General features: G+C 54.8%; 2 protein-coding genes across 4 annotated transcripts in view; both read left to right on the plus strand.

Annotated features, from left to right (window-relative positions):
• HDAC6 (histone deacetylase 6) overlaps positions 1-10196 on the plus strand; it is a 55018-nt gene extending 44822 nt beyond the window's left edge. For all 3 annotated transcript variants that reach the window (XM_077329498.1, XM_077329500.1, XM_077329499.1), the window contains 7 exons: positions 1035-1184; positions 1543-1717; positions 3047-3507; positions 4250-4378; positions 5267-5413; positions 6676-6804; positions 8326-10196. In XM_077329498.1, coding sequence (XP_077185613.1) covers positions 1035-1184; positions 1543-1717; positions 3047-3507; positions 4250-4378; positions 5267-5413; positions 6676-6804; positions 8326-8394 — 1260 coding nt within the window. In that variant the 3' untranslated portion in view covers positions 8395-10196. The remainder of the gene's footprint in view (positions 1-1034; positions 1185-1542; positions 1718-3046; positions 3508-4249; positions 4379-5266; positions 5414-6675; positions 6805-8325) is intronic.
• A 944-nt stretch (positions 10197-11140) lies between these two features.
• Positions 11141-17063, plus strand: LOC143833561 (LHFPL tetraspan subfamily member 3 protein-like). The gene is made up of 3 exons (XM_077329516.1): positions 11141-12295; positions 14749-14991; positions 16911-17063. Exons 1-3 carry the CDS (start codon positions 11863-11865, stop codon positions 16937-16939), a joined length of 705 nt encoding a protein of 234 aa, XP_077185631.1. The 5' UTR covers positions 11141-11862; the 3' UTR covers positions 16940-17063.
• Positions 17064-18602: the final 1539 nt, after the last annotated feature.

The raw sequence follows: 18602 nt of genomic DNA on the forward strand, positions 1-18602 counted from the left end.
ATGGAAGGCTGAGTTGACTTTGAGCCACCTGCTGGGATCGAACTCCCAACCTCATGGGCAGAGCTTTCAGACTGCATGTCTGCTGCCTTAGCACTCTGCGCCACAAGAGGCTCCACGATTGTGACATAGACCATTTATGCACTGGGAACTTCACTGCCCCAGCTCCTGTTGTTGTTGTTATAGGCTCTTCACCAGGGAGTCCTTCCTTCTCATGAGGTGGCCAAAGTACCAGCTCCTGTACAGGAGTACAAATCAAGGGCAGATGAGGTGCACCAGGCCAAATGCTCCTCCGTGTGGGTGCAGGAAGAGGTGGGGAAACCTGCCATGACTAAAGCTCCAGCCTGCAGCCTGGCATGAAACCTCCAGTGCATAAACGGTCATGGAGGCAGGCAAAATCAAACCACCTCCGGACGCCTCCTGCCTTGAAAACTTTGCAGGGTCGCCATAGGTCGGCGGTGACTTGACGGCCGAAAAAGGGAGGCGTGTCACTAGAGGCTAGCCAGCTGCTTCACCTTGTGGGGAAGAGGAATTAAGGGGAAGCCAGAAGCAGCGGACGGGTTTGTGTTAAACACACCGCACGATTGGAAAACGGCGACGGAGAGGCAGTGCGCAAGAGAGAGGGCCAAAAGATTGCGGACCCCGAGTCTGTTTTGGGTCACATTTGATGGGCCAGAGGTTCCCTCTACTGCAAAATGCTGCCTGTGAAGAGAAGCAGAGGGGGCAGGGTGGTTTGGAGCATGCAGCCTCCTGACCACTGAGCTTTGGAATAGACGGCATCAGGGAGACACGAAGCTCCCGTTTCTGGTGGCGGAATCATCCAAATATGGATCAAAGCTCAGAGTTCTATGGCAGCTATCAGGCGTTGTGTCCTTCTGCGGCAGCTGTCAGGTGTCGTGCTCTGTGGCCAGTCAAGGATCTGCTGCCCCCACAGGAACCAGATGGACATGCGCCTGCCTGACCTAAGGAGTTAGAAAGGGCCAGTCAGCTAGGCCAGGAGGCAGGTTCACCCGCCTCTCTCTCTCCCTCCATCGCAGTTCAATCCGGAGCTGGTCCTGGTCTCTGCCGGGTTTGACGCCGCTCGGGGAGACCCGCTGGGCGGCTGCCTCGTGACACCGGAATGCTACGCGCACATGACGCACCTCCTCTTGGGGCTGGCCGGCGGAAAGGTGGCTCTTGTGCTGGAAGTAGGTCCAGGTTCCTTGGTTTGGGGCAGGGGGGGGAGCGCTGTTGGTAGGGGGAGACGGCTCTGGGGGAAGGGAAGGTCCTGGCGGGAGGGGAGGAAATGGAAATGTGGGGCTGTCGTTTGGAGTCAGCAGATGGATAAGAGGTAGGCAAGGATGCGGGTAGCCAAATTGTGGCTCTCAGACGCCCCCGGAACCATGCCCCATAAATTAGTTTTGTTTGGGGAATTCAGGGTGAAAACTGACGGCTCTGTTTGCACACACGTGACACTGATACGGCATTTATCCCGCAGACCCGCACCTGGGTCGCAAGCAGCAGTCCGGGCTTGGGGTTCTGATCTCTCTCCCTTCTGCTTCCCAGGGTGGCTACAACCTCGAGTCCATCTCCAAGGCCATGACCATGTGCACCCGGAGCCTGCTGGGGGATCCGCCGCCCCCGCTGGGGAGGCTCAAGGCCCCCCATCCCAGCGCCCTGCAGTCTCTGGCCCGCGTGGTCGCCGTGCACCACAAGTACTGGGCAAGCCTCCGCCTGGAAGGTAAGCCGTCTCCCCTGCCTCTGTGTGGCGCACGCGCGCTGCCGTGCCGAATCACGAGAGCCGGCGTCGTGCTGGGGCAAAGCGCTCAAGCTGCAAGCTGCGATCCCTGGTCCCCGCGTTACTTTGGAGGACAGGGAAAGAGAACTCATTGACAGCATTCAAATGCCACAAAGCCATTACTGCGGTGGTGGAAGGCGCAGCCAACGGATGGGGACCCCTTAGGGCTTTCGAGGCAAGAGGCATGCTGGGAGAGGGGGGTTCTCATGGCCTGCGTCTGCATAGCGACCCTGGACGTCCTGGCCTGCTATCCAAGCACCAATCAGGGATCACCCAGCTTAGCTTCTGAATTCCTGGGCCTTCCAGGTCAGGACAGGGACAAGCAGAGGTGGCTTGCCGTTACCTGCCTCTGCACAGCAACCCTTGGCTTCCTTGATCTCCCAGCGACGTATTAAGCTGACCCTGCTAATTTCTGAGATTGGATGAAACCTGGCTAGCCTGGGCCATCCAGGGAGGGCAGGTGGACTTCCTGGGAGGTCTCCCATTCAAGCACTGACCAGTTCCAGCCGTGCTTAGCGTCTGTGATTGGATGAGAGCAGGCTAGCCTGGGCCATGCAGGTGAGGATGTGGCTGTTTATGGCCACCGCATTAAAGGCACTGAAGCCGTGTTGGATCAGGCCAATGGCTCAATCCAGTCCAACACTCTGTGTCACTCAGGGGCCAAAACTCAGGGGCCATCAGGAGGTTTCCCAGCAGGGCCAGAACTCCAGAAGCCCTCCCACTGTGGCCCTCCGAAGCACCATGGCTGTCTTGACCAGAGTCCGAGGTTCCTCTTGAGGCCATTGAAAGGTTCCCTCCTGCCTCTGAGCCCCTCCCCATTTCCCAGGCTTTTGGGCCAGTCGGACTCCTATCACGTTCTGAATGTTATGGCTGCCCTTTCTTGCCTCTAGGTGTCAAGCTGTAGATTGTGCATACCTTTGATGATAAGAGGTATATCCTGGGCTCTGTATCTGTTCCAAGCTTTCGTTTGTCTTTAGATTTAGCAACAAAGCGTCCTATGTAGCTGTTTGTAGTCTCCTCAGTAAACTACTAGGTTTCTAAGGGCTCTGAGTTTGCCTTGTTGGGAGAATTGGCATGGATCATAACAGATGGCAGCTGTTGGAAGCCAGAGACCGGGTGTGGACCTGGGTCTGACCTAGCCCCAGAGTGCTTAATGTTCTTCTCCTAGCTGCAACAATTCCCTCTGGTTCCAGTTCTGTATACAGGCCTGCTGTTTAGGCATCTCATTTGACACTACAATGCTAATCATACATTTCACTTTTCTCCCTTCAGTGCCTTTGTTTGTGCCGGAGCGGCCCCGGACTCGGGCAGGGAAGGGGACCCCCGTTCCAGGAAGCACCCCTACGGAGGGCACCCCTGAGCAGCTTGCCAGCCCGGTGGCCCAACCAACAGAGGCAGTGGAGGACGCCATTGTAGCTTTAGGCTCCCTCCACCTGGAAGACAACCCTGCAGAGGCGGGCGAGACAACTCCCGCTTCCCTCTCCCCGGAGTCCAGCCCAGAAGGCGGGGCTCGACGGAAGGGCAGATTCTCTCCTGAAGGAGCAGAGGAGGCAGGGGATGGCCAATCAGGAAGCACGTCGACAGCCTCTCCTGAAGGGACCGAGCTGGCAGAGGACGGCCAGTCGGGAAGCACATCAGCTGCCAGTTCTGAAGGGGCGGAGCCAGCACTGAGCAGCCAGAGCGGAAGCCCATCCACAGGAAGTGACGGGGAGCCATCGGCCGTAGAGACCAAGGTAGGTGCTTTGCAACCCTCCATTTCAGTGATTCTTTGGAGGCCTGCATGCCCATTGTTCTGTTCCATGTCCAGGCAGCCCCCTCCCTCATCTCTCTAACCCACCCGAGCAGATGATCATTCAGGACCAAGCAAAGCCCCCATCCTGATGGGAAAAGCCGGAACGAAGCTTGACCAGGTTTCTGCTCCCCCTCCCCTTCAAAGCTCACAGGCAATTGACAGCAGAGGTTCTCAGCCTGGGGGTCAGGACCCCTTTGGGGGTCAAACACAGCAGGGCAAGCAGCTTGGCGGGGGGGGGGGGAGCCATCCACACAACAGCCTTGCAGGGTAGATTGAGAGAGCATTCGTCTGTCTGGAGCAGCAGAAAAGAGTGAGATCGGCATGCTGGGACAAGAGGCAGGACTGAACTGAGAAACCCTGGAGAAGAAAACAATCTATATCCAATCACGAACCATGGATCTTCACGCCCTTGGTCAATTTTGGTTTAATTTCTGTGAAAGAACCCTTGCGTAATTTTACGGTTGGGGGTCACCCCAACATGAGGAACTGTATTAAAGGGTCGCGGCATTAAGAAGGTTGAGAACCACCGGTTTTATAGCCTTGGAAGGGGTGAAGGGCCTTGAGCCCCACACCTTCTGAGAGAGCCCCAGCTAATCCCCATATCAAACACCCCACCTACAAGAGCAGGAATCCAAGAAGGAGCGAAGGAAAGAGGCAAGTCAAAAGGCGCTTTTTCTTCACAGCCGCCCATCGGACAGGTGAGCCCACCACATTCGTCCTCCAAGTCCATCGAGGTCATTCTGCTGGACGAAGCTGCCGGGGGCTGCCCCTCCTCCTGCTTGGAGCTGCTTGGAGAAGATCCATCAGATGGAGTAAGTGCAGGGAAGGCTTTTAGGGCAGCGGTGGCCAAACAGTGGCTCTCCAGATGTCCATGGACTACAGTTCCCAGGAGTCCCTGCCAGCACATTTATTTATTTATATTTTAATTTATATACCACCATTCTCAGAGACAATAAAAGAAGAAAACGACCCAACCCATAAGATCCCCAATACATTGTTGTTATTATTAGGTGTGAAGTCGTGTCCGACCCATCGCGACCCCCTGGACAATGATCCTCCAGGCCTTCCTGCCCTCTACCATTCCCCGGAGTCCATTTAAGCTCACACCGACTGCTTCAGTGACTCCATCCATCCACCTCATTCTCTGTCGTCCCCTTCTTCTTTTGTCCTCGATTGCTCCCAGCATTAGGCTCTTCTCCAGGGAGTCCTTCCTTCTCATGAGGTGGCCAAAGTATTTGAGTTTCATCTTCAGGATCTGGCCTTCTAAGGAGCAGTCAGAGTTGATCTCCTCTAGGACTGACCGGTTTGTTCGCCTTGCAGTCCAAGGGACTCGCAAGAGTCTTCTCCAGCACCAGAGTTCAAAAGCCTCAATTCTTTGACACTCGGCCTTCCTTATGGTCCAACTTTCACAGCCCCAATACATTAAAAGATGGGAGTGAAGTTGCCATCTCCCCCCCTCCCCCTCCCCCCGGTCCAGCTGCAGTCAGGAGGTCTTTTCATTAGGAGCGAGGGTCCTGATCTCACGGATTCTAGGGATCCGCAGGTGGTAACTCTGGGATCTCATGAATTATAGTCCCTGGACATCTGGAGAGCTACAGTTTGGCCACTCCTGCTTTAGGGCTTTCTGCAACCCGAGGAAGGCAGATGAGGGCTGGGCATAAGGATGGAGGGGTAAGGCCACCTTCTTGTTTTTTTCACAGGGGCTCTTCTATGCCGTGACCCCCCTCCCATGGTGCCCCCATCTCGACTCTGTACTCCCTGTGCCTTCCTCTGGCCTGAACGTGCTGGAGCCATGTGCAACGTGCGGAAGCCAGGCTGAGAACTGGGTCTGTCTGGTTTGTTATAAGGTAAGGCAGCCAAGCTCTCCACTTGAAAGGACCAGGCAGGAGGGGATGGGGAAGACCCTGACCTGATACCCTGGCTTAGTGGCAGAGCCCCTGCTTGGCAGGCAGAAGGTCCCAGGTTCAATCCCCGGCATCTCCAGTTAGAAGGACCAGGCAGGAGGGGATGGGAAAGACCTTGATGTGGAGAGCCACTGCCAGTTGGACGTAGATGGACCAAAGGTCTGATTCAGGAAAAGGCAGCTTCCTGTGTGATCCCTTGATCACCAGATTGATAAGGTGGCCTTTGGCAAAACGACTGGGAAGAGACGTGCTAATCTGCCTGAACTGGACTCTGCAGTGACTTGGAAGAGCAGTGCTGGGATTGAACTGGCCATATACATACAGTTCTGTCTTCTCTGGCTTGAATTCTTCCATCCTTTGTATTCTTAGCCCTGATGGATTGATACTGTACAAGACTTCCAATCCTAGCAAGATGCAATTATCAGAATTTTCCCCACTTGTTCGGTACTTTCAGTTTCCGGAACAGTGCTGAGTGAAGGAGCTGACTGACAGGGCCCGGCCCCCTCCGCAAAGGGCCCCGTGAGCTCACACACAGGAAGCGACCTGGTCCTGAATCAGACCCTCGGCCCATCAAAGGCAGCCTAGTCCACTCTGACCGCCGGTGGCTCTCGGGCGCAGGCCTTTCCGTCACCCTCTCCTTGTTCCTTTCAGCTGGAGATGCCGGGGATCAAACCTGGGCCCTCTTGAGAGCCAAGCAGAGGCTCTGCCCCTGAGCTCCTCCCTCGTCCTCCCGCTGGCTGCCTTGATTCTTTTGGAACAGCCAGAGAAGGAGAAGAGCTGGTTTCTTTACACTCCACTTTCCCAGAGTCCCAGAGCCACTCACAAACCCCTTTCCCCTCCCTCGCCCCACCAGAGACACCCTGCGAGGGAGGTGGGGAGGAGAGAACTCTGAGAGAACTGGGACTGGCCCAGCTGGCTGCTTGTAGAGCAGTGGGGAATCACACCCTGCTCTCCAGATCAGAGGCTATCAGTCTTAACCCCTCCGCCAAACTGCCTCTCAAGTTGAGAGGCTCTAGCTACTTATCATGGCATTGAGCCTTCCTGTCTGCGGGTTCCCTCTGCCTGTGACTCATCATTCCTCTCTGGACTCCAGGTCTTTCCAGGTCTGCCTGCTGAAAAGCTTTGGATGAGCGCAGGCTTGTTCCCAAGGCGTTTTTTTTCTGCGCCGGCCCACCCGCCTCACTCTGCTTTCCTCTCCCACGCAGGTGTGCTGTGGCCGCTATATCAACCGGCACATGGTCGCCCACAATTCAGAATCGGGGCATCCGCTGGTGCTCAGCTTCGCGGACCTCTCTGTCTGGTGCTACGGGTGCCAAGACTACGTCCACCATCCGGTGAGTGATGTGGGCCTCTGTCCCTCCCCCACCGACCCTCTCAGCTGACGACCCCTAGGGCAAGAATCATGAGCCTCTTGTGGCGCAGAGTGGTAAGGCAGCAGACATGCTGTCCGAAGCTCTGCCCAAGAGGCTGGGAGTTCAATCCCAGCAGCCGGCTCAAGGTTCGACTCAGCCTTCCATCCTTCCGAGGTCGGTAAAATGAGGACCCAGCTTGCTGGGGGGTAAATGGTAATGACTGGGGAAGGCACTGGCAAACCACCCCGTACTGAGTCTGCCATGAAAACGCTGGAGGGCGTCACCCCAAGGGTCAGACATGACCCGGTGCTTGCACAGGGGATACCTTTACCTTAGGGCAAGGATCGGTTGAGTGCTTTGGAGGTCTTATTCCTTGGCAAGGTGAAGAGGCTGTTTGCATATATTCAGAAGAAGAATCAGGTGTTTGTATCCCACATTTTACTATCTGAAGGAGTCTCAAGGTGGCTTAAAATCACCTTCCCTTCCTTTCCCCACAGGGGAAGGTAGGAGAGGCTGAGAGCTCGGAGAGAACTGGGAGTGGGCCAAGGTGGAGACAGGGAGAGCCAAACCCCACTTCTCCAGATTCATGCCCGTTCCATGGCACCAGCCTGAGCTCTGCCACAAATCCAGCCCCAGCTTTGGTGACCGGCAGGAGTTTCCTGAGTGCCCAGTCGCTCTGCCTTATCTGCTCTGTCGGTGGCTTTCCAAAATCTCGGGCAGAGGACAGTGTTTTGTCTCAATCCTTTTACCTGTCGGGGATTGAACCAGGGACCTAGCTGGCGCTCTGCCGCTGAGCCACGGGGCCCCCTTCCGGGATTGGTATCCTGCCCTCGCAGTGGGATGCTCGTAGCTGACCCTGTTTCCCCACAACTGCCCTTTCCCTCCCTTGAACAGAGACCTGGTGATGAGTTGACCCTGATCAAGAACCCTTGCTTCCTCTTAGGACCACCTAGGATCATAGAGTTGGAAGGGACCTCCTGGGTCCTCTAGTCTGACCCCCTGCACTGTGCAGGACACTCCCAACCCTCTCGCTCATCCACTGTCACCTGCCACCCCCTTGAACCTTCACAGAATCAGCCTCTCCGTCCGCTTTGCTTTGTGATTTGATCCCCAGGCTGGGCCCAACATGGTTCCATCTGCTACACTGCTGTTTCTCTCGTGCTAGAGATCCCCAACGTGGTGCCCCTAGGAGCCATGGGACCCTGGCCCAGTCTTTCTAGGAAGTAGGTGGGGCTTAGCAAGGCTGATTTGAGCACTGTTTGGCATCAGCTGCCCTCACTCCCCAAGGCTCTTCCCTGCGGCAGCCATTTTGGTGGCTGGCTCCACCTCCTGCGGCAGCCATTTTGTGGCCACGCCCACTATAATAGGTCAAAATACAAATGCGTGCCCTCAGACTCCAGAAGGTCGGGGACTCCAACTGATGCAGCATTAACTACTTACCTGGGCTCCTCCGGGGAGCAGCTGGGTTGATGCTTGTGGGTTTTTGTGTTTGTTTCTCGTCAGGCTCTCCTGGATGCCAAGGGCCACGCCCACCGGGAGAAGTTTGGCGTGGGCCTGACCGCAGCGGTCTGAGGCGCGACCCCTCAGGACGAGGAAACCAAACGCAACTGCAGCACAATCGACCATCCCCTCATTTGACCTTGAAGGACTGGCGCCCCGCGACCCCGGGAGCTCTTGCAGTGCCAAAAAAACAAGACGACCACCAGCAGCCATGAAGCCGACACAAGCAACTTTGTGGCTTCCACGAGCCCACCGAAGCTGTCCATCCTCCCCTCAACACCCCAGGAGGCATCCCGGCATCAAGCAATACACCAAACAGGCTCCTGCAGGAGAAACGACCTCCAACTCTCGGGCTCTCTTGCTTCCCCGATGTTGAAGTTGTGCTCTTTGCAGAGGGGCCAAATGTCCAATTTGGCTCCTCCTTCCAAAGTCTGGGGGCTGGCCTTCCTCCCCTTCCCTCCCCTTCCCTCCCCTCCCCTTCCCCCCCTCCCCTCCCCTCCCCTCTTGGGGGTGTCTCTAATTCAAGCACTTCCGATCGGACCGTGACTGTTCTCAGCCAGAGGCAAACAGGCAGAGTTGTGGGGCGTGGGAGTGATACCTCAACAAGGATCCCCAGCTGATTGGGTAGGGGGGGAGGGCGGTCAGGACAAGTGGGTTCCCTTCCCACACTTCAAAGAAGATGGTTGGAAGAGATTCAACGTTGGAAAACAACCGTTTGCAGAGGAATTGGGCTCTCTAAACTGGGGATTATTATCGCCGAGTATCTATATACGTATAATTGGTGGCAGTTTGTCCTTTCTTTGTTCAAAGGCCCTGCGGTGTTTGTTCCTGCGCACAGCAGGAAGTGTGCGTGTTTCGGGGAACATGGGGAGGGGGGGGGTTCGGAAAGGTGCGCCACCCCTCCGGCTCGGCAAATCACAATTCCGAGGGTGGGCTGCTCACACGTTCCCCTGCCCAAGTTACGTGGGAGCCGAACCATGCAAGAGCGGAGAAATAGTTCCATGATTGGCATGTCACCAGACAGGAGGTAGCCGAGACGCTGGAAACATCCCATCCACACGCCTTCCGGCAGGGGAGCTGCTCCCAGCCACTCATAATCCCCACATCACTCGGCCCTCACGCAGTGCGATGGCGTCCGTGCCGGAAGAGAATGGGGAGACCTCAGATTCAGTGGCCATATCTGCATACCAGGGGCTCCGGAGTCACTAGGCTGAGCAGGGCCAGCCCTTCTGAGGAGGAAGTGGAATGATCGGGGGGAAAGGGGGTGTATCAGCACTTCATTTCCACAGCGCCCCCTGGCCCCCTTCTTTGATTCCCCCCCACACACGCACACCAAAGAGATGGGGAGGGGTGGTGTACATTTGGGGGGTTGGAGTTCCCAAGGGACTTCTTGTGGGGCGAAATCCACTTTTCTGTAGCTTCCCCTCAGATCAGGGGTAGTCAAACTGCGGCCCTCCAGATGTCCATGGACTACAGCGAATGCTGGCAGGGGGCTTCTGGGAATTGTAGTCCATGGACATCTGGAGGGCCACAGTTTGATTAGCCCTGCCTTAGATGGTTTTATCTTCTTTCTCTGCCTTGGAACCAAGAAGGATCCTACTGGGGAGCAAGGCCGAATGGCCCCCCTCTGCCCCAAAGGGGAGGAGTGAGTGGGTGGGGGGCAGCTGGGACTCAGATAGGGCTAGGTTGCGTGTCCAGGGCCGGCCCTGGTGCCGCGTGCGTGTTTGTGTGGGTGTAGTAGATGGAACCAGTGTAAGAACCGTGGTAAGCGGGGAGGGGGAAGAGGTGATTATAATCTCATGACATTCATTTCTGTGCTTGATTTTTATAATGTTTCTAATTATTCAAATATAAGCATTGCTGTGAATAATGTCTAGATGTCTGTGTGTGTGTATTTTAGACCTTGACACGGTGAGCTCAAAAATCCCTTTATTTCGGTCTGCAGTTTCAGGCAGGATGGTCACCCACCCCACCCCACCCCTGCCCTCCCTGTGGGACGTCCCAAGAACATCAGAAGAGCCCTGCTGGATCAGGCCAGGGGTCCATCCAGTCCAGCCTCCTGCCTCACCCAGGGGCCAGCCAGTTCCTCTAGAGGGACGACAACAAGGCAGAGAGGCTGAGGTCTTCCTAAGAACATCAGGAGAGCCCTGCTGGATCAGACCAGGGGTCCATCTAGTCCAGCCTCCTGTCTCACACCGTGGCCAACCAGTTCCTCTGGAGGGCCAACAACAGAGCAGAGAAGCCAAGGCCTTCAGAAAAGCATCAGAAGAGCCCTACTGGATCTAGAAGCAATAGTAGCTTTATATCCTGCTTTTCACTACCCAATGGAGTCTCAAAGCAGCTTGCAAACACCTTTCCCGTCCTCTCCCCACAACGGACACCCCATGAGGGAGGTGGGGCTGTGAGAGCTCTGAGAGAACTGCTTCTCAGAACATCCCTCGGAGAAGTGCGGCTAGCCCAAGGTCAGCCAGCTGGCTGCATATAGAGGCGGGGGGGGGGAGGAATAAAACCCGGGTCTCCCCATTAGAGGCTGCAGCCCTTAATCACAGCCCAGTGCTGGCTCTCCCTGGTGATGCTGAAGAACCGCAGGGAAAGATGAGGAAACCCCAACTGGAGCTGGACTGATTCAGTAAAGGAAGCTGCAGCCCTCTGTTTGCAAGAGCTCAGCAAGACTGTCGGGGAGAGGAGATTTTGGAGGTCCTTAATTCGTAGTCATTGGTTGGAAGTGACTCAATAATAGTTGCTGTGCTTTATTTTTATTCCCTGTAAGGCTCAGGTGGGTAACATCAGCCCTCTGCTGCCCCCTGCTGGACAGCCCGACCCCTCCTCAGCAAAGCATAATGGGCGTTTTGTGTTCCTTGTGCTGAGATGCCTTTGGGAAAAAGAATCGGCACCAGCAGCATCTTCCTCTTCCTTCTCCTCATCCGGCCCCTCTTTGCTTCCCTTCCCACAAGCCAAGGGGCGATTTGGTCCCTGGCCGAGATGAGCAGCTGGCCCCTGGGTGGGAGCCAGCCGTGAGAAGGGCGGGGGGGGGGCTTTCCTTTGCCTTTCCTCTCTATCGTCACTGCAGCTATAAAGCAAGACCAGAGGACAGGGGAATGCAGGCTGGATCATCCGGACAAGGGCATCCTTTTACGACCAACCTGGGCGAAGGTGGCCCCTCTTCGGTGGGAGGGCCAGAAAGCAGCTCCCCCGTTCCCCCACCGCCTCGATCCCCCGCCAAAAGAAAGCAGCCCATCTCTGGGCAGGAGGCGATGCAGCAAGGAGACAGAAGGCGCTGCAGGGGAAGAGCACGGAGCTCCCGGCAACTCTGCCGACCACCCTAGGAGGAGAAGCCGACGTTTGAGGGTGCTGCTGGGGTGACCCTTTGCAGTAGAGGATTTTAGTCCGCATCTGGAAAGAGAGAAGCGCAAGGAGGGAGGGTGCAACCAGATTTGGGAGCGAAGGAAACCGTGCAAGTCCCTTGCTCCACCCTCCTGGTAAAGACACTGTTTCTAGAAGCCGAGAATCTCTGCCGTTCCCTCGGAGGAGGAGAAGGCCATGCTGGCGGCCCGAGAAGCGGCCGCCCTCTACCAGACGGACTTTGTGCGCAATGCCCGGGCGGTGGGTGCCCTCTGGGCCGGCTGCACCCTCTGCTTCGGCATCCTGGAGGTGGTGGTGCTGATCCAGCCGGCGTGGGTGCAGACGGGGCCGCTCACCTACCAGCTGCCTCCTTCGGGGTTCCTCCCCGACCCCAGCGTGAGCGCCGTGGGCTCCTTCGGTCTCTACCAAGTCTGCGTGGAGCGGGAGGGGGCCCTGCAGTGCGAGGGGTCCCTGGTCACCCTGACGCCCATCCCGTCCTTCAAGGCGGCCTCCGTCTTCGTCCTCATGGCCCTGGTGCTGGTCCTGGGCAGCGTGGCCTCCTTGGGCCTCTTCTGGGCCTGCAGCCCCGGCACCGTCTACAAGGTCTGCGCCTGGCAGCAGCTCTCGGCAGGTGAGAGAGGAAAGAACCTGGGGAGCGGGGAGGAGAAAATGGCCAGCGCCGGAGAGGTGCAGGTGAAAGAGGGCAGGAATGGGCCGCAATCTAAACAAGGGGGTCCTAAATTCCTCCTACAGAAAACCACCTGGGTTCAAATCTATGAACGGCAGGAATTGCCTAAACCTGGGGGTCGAGGGGGTCGAATGACCCTTTCACAGGGGTCACAGCAGGGCTAGCAGCTTGGCCGGGGGGCGCCATACATACAACACCCTTGCGGGGTAGATCAGGAGCGTTTGTCGGTCTGGAGCAGCGGAAAAGAGCTAGATAGGGATGGTGGGGCAAGAGGCAGAACTGAACTGAGAAACCGCAGGGGGAAAAAAACAATTTATATGCAATCGTGAACAATGGATCTTCACGCCGTTGGTCATTTTCCGTTTAATTTCTGTGAAAAGAGCACTGGCGTAATTTTATGTTTGGGGTTCACCACCACGCGAGGAACTGGATTACAGGGTTTTAGGAAGGCTGAGGACCACTGCCCTAAGCAGATCCAAGTGGCTGCTTGCCCTGCCAAGAGGTCTGAGTGCAAATCTGCCTCCTGTGGGGTTCTTGAATGACCAAGAAGGTTGGGCCTTGGAGACAGGCAGAGAGTCACTGATACGCAGCCGGGATGGAGAGTCGGCAGGGTGTAGTGATTAAGAGCTGAGGCCTCTGATCTGGAGAACTGGGTGTGATTCCTCACTCCTCCTCCTCCTCCACATGAAGCCAGCTGGGCCAGTCACAGTTCTCTTAGGATTCTTCTCGCAGAGCAGTTCTCTTAAAGCACTCTCAGCCCCCTGTACCTCACAGGGTGTCTGTTGTGGGGAGAGGAAGGGAAAGGTCATAGAATCATAGAGTTGGAAGGGACCTCCAGGGTCATCTAGTCCAACCCCCTGCACATAGCAGGAAGTCACAAGTTCCTTCCCTCAGGTTGTGAAAAGCAGGGTATAAAAAAACAGCCCATGGTAGATTGGTTGTGAAGGACAGCCTCCAATACGGAGAACTGGGCTTGATACTCCACTCCTCCACATGCTGCCAGCTGGCTGACCTTGGGTGACCATTTTCTTAGAGCTGTTATGGAACAGTTCTCTCAGAGCTCTCTCGGCCCCACCTACCTCCCAGGGTGCCTGTTGTGGGGAGAGAAAGGAAAGGCGATTGAAAGCTGCTCTGAGACACAGAAGGCATGCTGGGAGACCTTGGGCCACGCTGTGGGAACGGGAATGAGGTGGTACAAACTTGTGGTACCACAATGGGTGAGGGGACTATCTCAGACCACACATGGGGAAGAAGAAGAGTTGGTTCTTATATGCCGCTTTTCTCTACCCGAAGGAGGCTCAAAGCGACTTCCATTTGCCTTCCCTTTCCTCTCCCCACAACAGACACCCTGTGAGGGAGGCGAGGCTGAGAGAGCCCTGATATTACTGAAGAGGAAGAAGAGTTGGTTCTTATATGCCGCTTTTCTCTACCCGAAGGAGGCTCAAAGCGACTTCCATTTGCCTTCCCATTCCTCTCCCCACTACAGACACCCTGTGAGGAAGGGGAGGCTAAGAGAGCCCTGATATTCCTGCTAGGTGAGAACAGCTTTATCAGTGCTGTGACTAGCCCAAGGTCATCCAGCTGGCTGCATGTGGGGGAGCGCAGAATCAAACCCGGCTCACCAGATTAGAAGCCCACACTCCTAACCACTACACCAAACTGTCTCTCAAGTGAGAGTGACCCCCGTATAAAAATCCCCTGCAAAAGAAAAATCGGATCAGGGTTCCAGCTGAGCCCTTTGCATGGTGTATTTTTCTTTATGAGGTTTCAAAATGTGAGTCTTCCCTCACAGTCTCTCGGGGCACAATCCACTCTGCCCCCCCCCCCCCCGGAGCAGTCTGCCACCTCCGTTATCATCTTCGCATGCTATCGATACAGTCCTGACTAGGACTGCCAAAAAAGCCCTATTAGCACCGTTCATCTTGCTCTTTATTTTGGGGTTGCTCCTGCTACCGGCAGAAGACATCTTATGGCTGGCTCCGCCTCCTCCGGAAGCCATTTTGCGATGGTACCCACTGCCCTGTGACCGAATTCCCAAGGCGCCTGCAGGCACCCAAGGGACGGGACCCCTGCTCTAAGACAGCCATTTAGCCTAAAGCAGGGGTAGTCAACCTGTGGTCCTCCAGATGTCCATGGACTACAATTCCCATGAGCCCCTGCCAGCATTTGCTGGCAGGGGCTCATGGGAATTGTAGTCCATGGACATCTGGAGGACCACAGGTTGACTACCCCTGCCCTAGAGAAATCAGTCTGGGCTGTCATTCCAGGGGCTTCCCAGGCCCCAGCTGAAGGCTGGCAAGCCGGCCAGCACCCAAGAGGGAGGGATATCTGCGTAGCACCCCTCTGAACTCCCGTTCTCTGCTCTTTTCTCCTTTCTCCCTCTGCCTGTCTTGCAGCCACCTGTCAGGCCCTGGGCTGCCTGGTTTTCCCCGATGGCTGGGGGGCACCCGAGGTGAGGGCTCTGTGTGGGCCGCGGGCCAGGAGCTACGCCCTGGGCACCTGCACGATCCACTGGGCCTTCACCCTCGCCCTGCTGGGCATCGCCGACGCTCTGGTGCTGGCAACCCTCGCCTTCGTGCTGGGGAACCGGCAGGACGCCTTGCTTCCCGCGGGCTACGCTCCACCCCCGGGGGCGAGAGGTAAGGAGGCGCGCTCTCCCCTTCCCCCTTCCCTTGGCACGCAGGGATGCTGGAGCCAGGGCCGGCTGCTCTACGAGAAGCAGGGCCGGCGGCTGGGTTTTCTGTTGCCTGGCAACGGCCAATGGGAGGAAAGGATGGGGATACAGGGGAGGAAGCTGGGAAGCGCCAAGAGATGGTGCAAAAAAGAAGACCTAGTGCTTTCCCAGCTGCCCTGGCTCCAGGTTGAGGTCTGAATCAGATTCAAGGTTCTGGTTCTTACCTTTAAGGCCCTGTACAGTTTTTGGGAGGCTGGTATCTTTATTTATTTAATTTTATTCAATTCACGTTTATATACCACCCTCCCCGAAGGCTCAGGACCGTCTCTCCTGGTTTGGGACCTTGGGACCGTCTCTCCTGATTTGTCCCCCAGAGGGAGTTGATATCCAGTGATCAGAATCTACTTAGGATCCCTGGTCCTAGGGAAGTCAAATTGGCCTCAACTGGAACCAGGGCTTTGTCTGCCGCAAGAGATCAGGGCCCTGCAGGACCACAGACAGTTCCGCAAGGCCTATAAAACAGAGCTGTTCCGCCAGGCCTATGGTTCAGGGGTAGTCAAACTGCGGCCCTCCAGATGTCCATGGACTACAATTCCCAGGAGCCCCTGCCAGCGAATGCTGGCAGGGGCTTCTGGGAATTGTAGTCCATGGACATCTGGAGGGCCGCAGTTTGACTACCACTAGTGTTAGAGGCCTACAGTAACACCTAGCGATGGACTACTCTGCCTGTAGCCACCAGGCTAAATTCCTCAGTGAGGTTTATATTAAGTGGTCTCCTCCAGAATATATGAGCACTATTAAAGGCAACAGTAGCTGCCTAATTTTAAAATGTTTTAACTGTATTTAACCAATTTTAAAGTAGCCTCTTGTGGCGCAGAGCAGCAAGCGGCAGTAATGCTGTCTGAAGCTGTCTGCCCATGAGGCTGGGAGTTCGATCCCAGCAGCCGGCTCAAGGTTGACTCAGCCTTCCATCCTTCCGAGGTCGGTAAAATGAGCACCCAGCTTGCTTGCTGGGGGGTAAACGGTAATGACTGGGGAAGGCACTGGCAAACCACCCCGTATTGAGTCTGCCATGAAAACGCTGGAGGGCGTCACCCCAAGGGTCAGACATGACCTGGTGCTTGCACAGGGGATACCTTTACCTTAACCAATTTTAAATTTCAATTTGGCATATTTTTAGTATTTATGGATTTTATTGACACTCTGGCCTGAGTCTTTTTTAGCAAGGGAAGAATAAAAGGTGAAGCCTAAATAAAAGGGGAATTAAATAGATTCATGGTGGCTGAGGGGAGCCTCCCCTTTCAGGGGTAGTAAGTCTCCATATCCCAGAGCCAGGAAGCAACATCAGGGGAAGGCCTCAGCTCTTCTGACCTCTCGATGGCCCTTCATAGAAACTGGCTGGTCACTCTCCAAAGCAGGACACTGGACTAAACAGACTAAACAGACCCCTGGTCTGATCTGACAGGGCTCGTCCGATGTTCTTATGAAGGCCTCAGCCTCTCTTTTGTTGGACCTCCATGAAAACTGACTGGCCACTGTCTGAGGCAGGTGGGGCCGAGAGAGCTCTGAGAGAACTGAGACTAGCCGGTCACCCTGTTAGGCCTCACAAGTCTCAAAGTGGCTTCCCACAACAGATACCCTGTGAGGCAGGTGGGGCTGAGAGAGTTCTGAGAGAACTGTGACTGGCTTAAGGTCACCCAGCAGGCCGGGAATAAGAGGGGGACAATAATGATGAGCACAGGGAAGGTTTGAAACAGGCACTTGGAAGGCCTATCATCTCAGCACTTGGCGGCCTTTCTGCCAGGGATGTAGGCCAGGTTGTAGGGCGGCTTTCATGATACTGCCCCATATCTTCCCCCCAACCCTCCCCCCGTGTGCATCCAGGTGTCTCCTCAGCCTTGACGCCAGATTAAGGCCTTCCCTCCGTTCGCCTCGCCTTCCACTTGGACTCCTTTGCAAACACTCTTTCCGGTGACAAACAGTGGTACGTTCTTCGCCTGCCTGGCAACTGCAATAAAGACTTTTTTTAAATTAAAAAAGAGAGATTACAATAGTGTTGTGTGGTTCTTTTTAGCTTTTGCCGATTTCAACAGCAGTTTTCCACGGGTTTTGGAAAAATCTTGTTATCTTGTTCGTCAGCACCAAGGTCCTCTAAGGCAGGGGTAGTCCACCTGTGGTCCTCCAGATGTCCATGGACTACAATTCCCATGAGCCCCTGCCAGCATTCGCTGGCAGGGGCTCATGGGGATTGTAGTCCATGGACATCTGGAGGACCACAGGTGGACTACCCCTGCTGTAAGGCCCATCTCTGTAACTCCCATCTTACAGCTAGGAAACGGAGATTTATTTATTGTCTGGCACGTACGTAGTAATGTAGACAAGAGATCGAAAGAGGGACTGGCTGCCACAAAGGTCTGAGTATTGTACTGTATCTTACCTTCTTCCCCTCTCCCCTCTAATAGTGGAGGTTGGGAGTGGGTTTTCCACCATGTTGGGTTTTTATGTTTTTAATTGGGGTTTTAAGACTTTGTAACCCGCCACGAGCCGATTTCAGGAGTGGCAGGGAATAAATATAAATATAAATATAAATATAAATATAAATATAAATATAAATATAAATATAAATATAAATATAAATATAAATATAAATATAAATATAAATATAAATATAAATATAAATATAAATATAAATATAAATATAAATATAAATACAGACACAGACACAGACACAGACACAGACACAGACACAGACACAGACAACAATAATAATAACAACAATAACAACAATAACAATAATAGATCCTTCACAGATCATTCACCAACCTGTGCTGGGCGTTCAACTGTCGATGCATCATCTCCCTCATTACTTGGGTTTGATTTTCTACCAACCAACTCCCAAATTGAGAAAAATCCATGGCAGGAGGCCCAGGGGTTGCCTCAAGTCCCCGAATCTTTGGAGGCTGCCTCTGGGGTCTCACTACTGATGGCTTCTCCTCTTTTAGACTTTCAGGGCTGACCCTGCTTCCGAGAGCTGACGGAATCAAGTTTGCCAGAGCTCTCCAGGTAGGGAGGAAATGGACAGCAGGGGGGTGAGGCTCTTAGCAGGTTGTCAACAGGTGCCGTGGCATCTGAATCCAGCTCTGCTACACCCAGAGGTATTCTTTGTCGGCAATAATTTCCAAATGCAAAATACAGAACTCTCTAGAGCAAAAAAAACACACAAACAAACCCTCAAATGGCTCTAAAATTTATCTGCGCGACCAAACACTCTATCACGTGGTGTGTCTTATTGCCGATGAATACTTTGAAGCGCAGGTTTAACTGGTTGCTTGTCTGGTTTTCTATTTCTGTATCGACATGCTGATATCGTACTTGTGCATTTATATATAATGTTCAGACTTATAGTACCAATTAGTAAGCAAATACCACTGCTTAAGAGCCTCTTGTGGCGCAGAGTGGTAAGGCAGCTGTCTGAAAGCTCTGCCCATGAGGCTGGGAGTTCGATCCCAGCAGCCGGCTCAAGGTTGACTCAGCCTTCCATCCTTCCGAGGTCGGTAAAATGAGTACCCAGCTTGC

The sequence above is a fragment of the Paroedura picta genome, chromosome 3 (genome assembly GCF_049243985.1).
Source record: "Paroedura picta isolate Pp20150507F chromosome 3, Ppicta_v3.0, whole genome shotgun sequence".
NCBI classification, from domain to species: Eukaryota; Metazoa; Chordata; class Lepidosauria; order Squamata; family Gekkonidae; genus Paroedura; species Paroedura picta.

Bases quoted from the DNA above. Each gene is read 5' to 3' on its own strand.
- LOC143833561 (XM_077329516.1), top strand. From the start codon at position 11,863: ATGCTGGCGGCCCGAGAAGCGGCCGCCCTCTACCAGACGGACTTTGTG. The intron at 12,296-14,748 runs GTGAGAGAGGAA...CCTGTCTTGCAG, and splicing joins CTGGCAGCAGCTCTCGGCAG to CCACCTGTCAGGCCCTGGGC. The intron at 14,992-16,910 runs GTAAGGAGGCGC...GTGTGCATCCAG, and splicing joins TCCACCCCCGGGGGCGAGAG to GTGTCTCCTCAGCCTTGACG.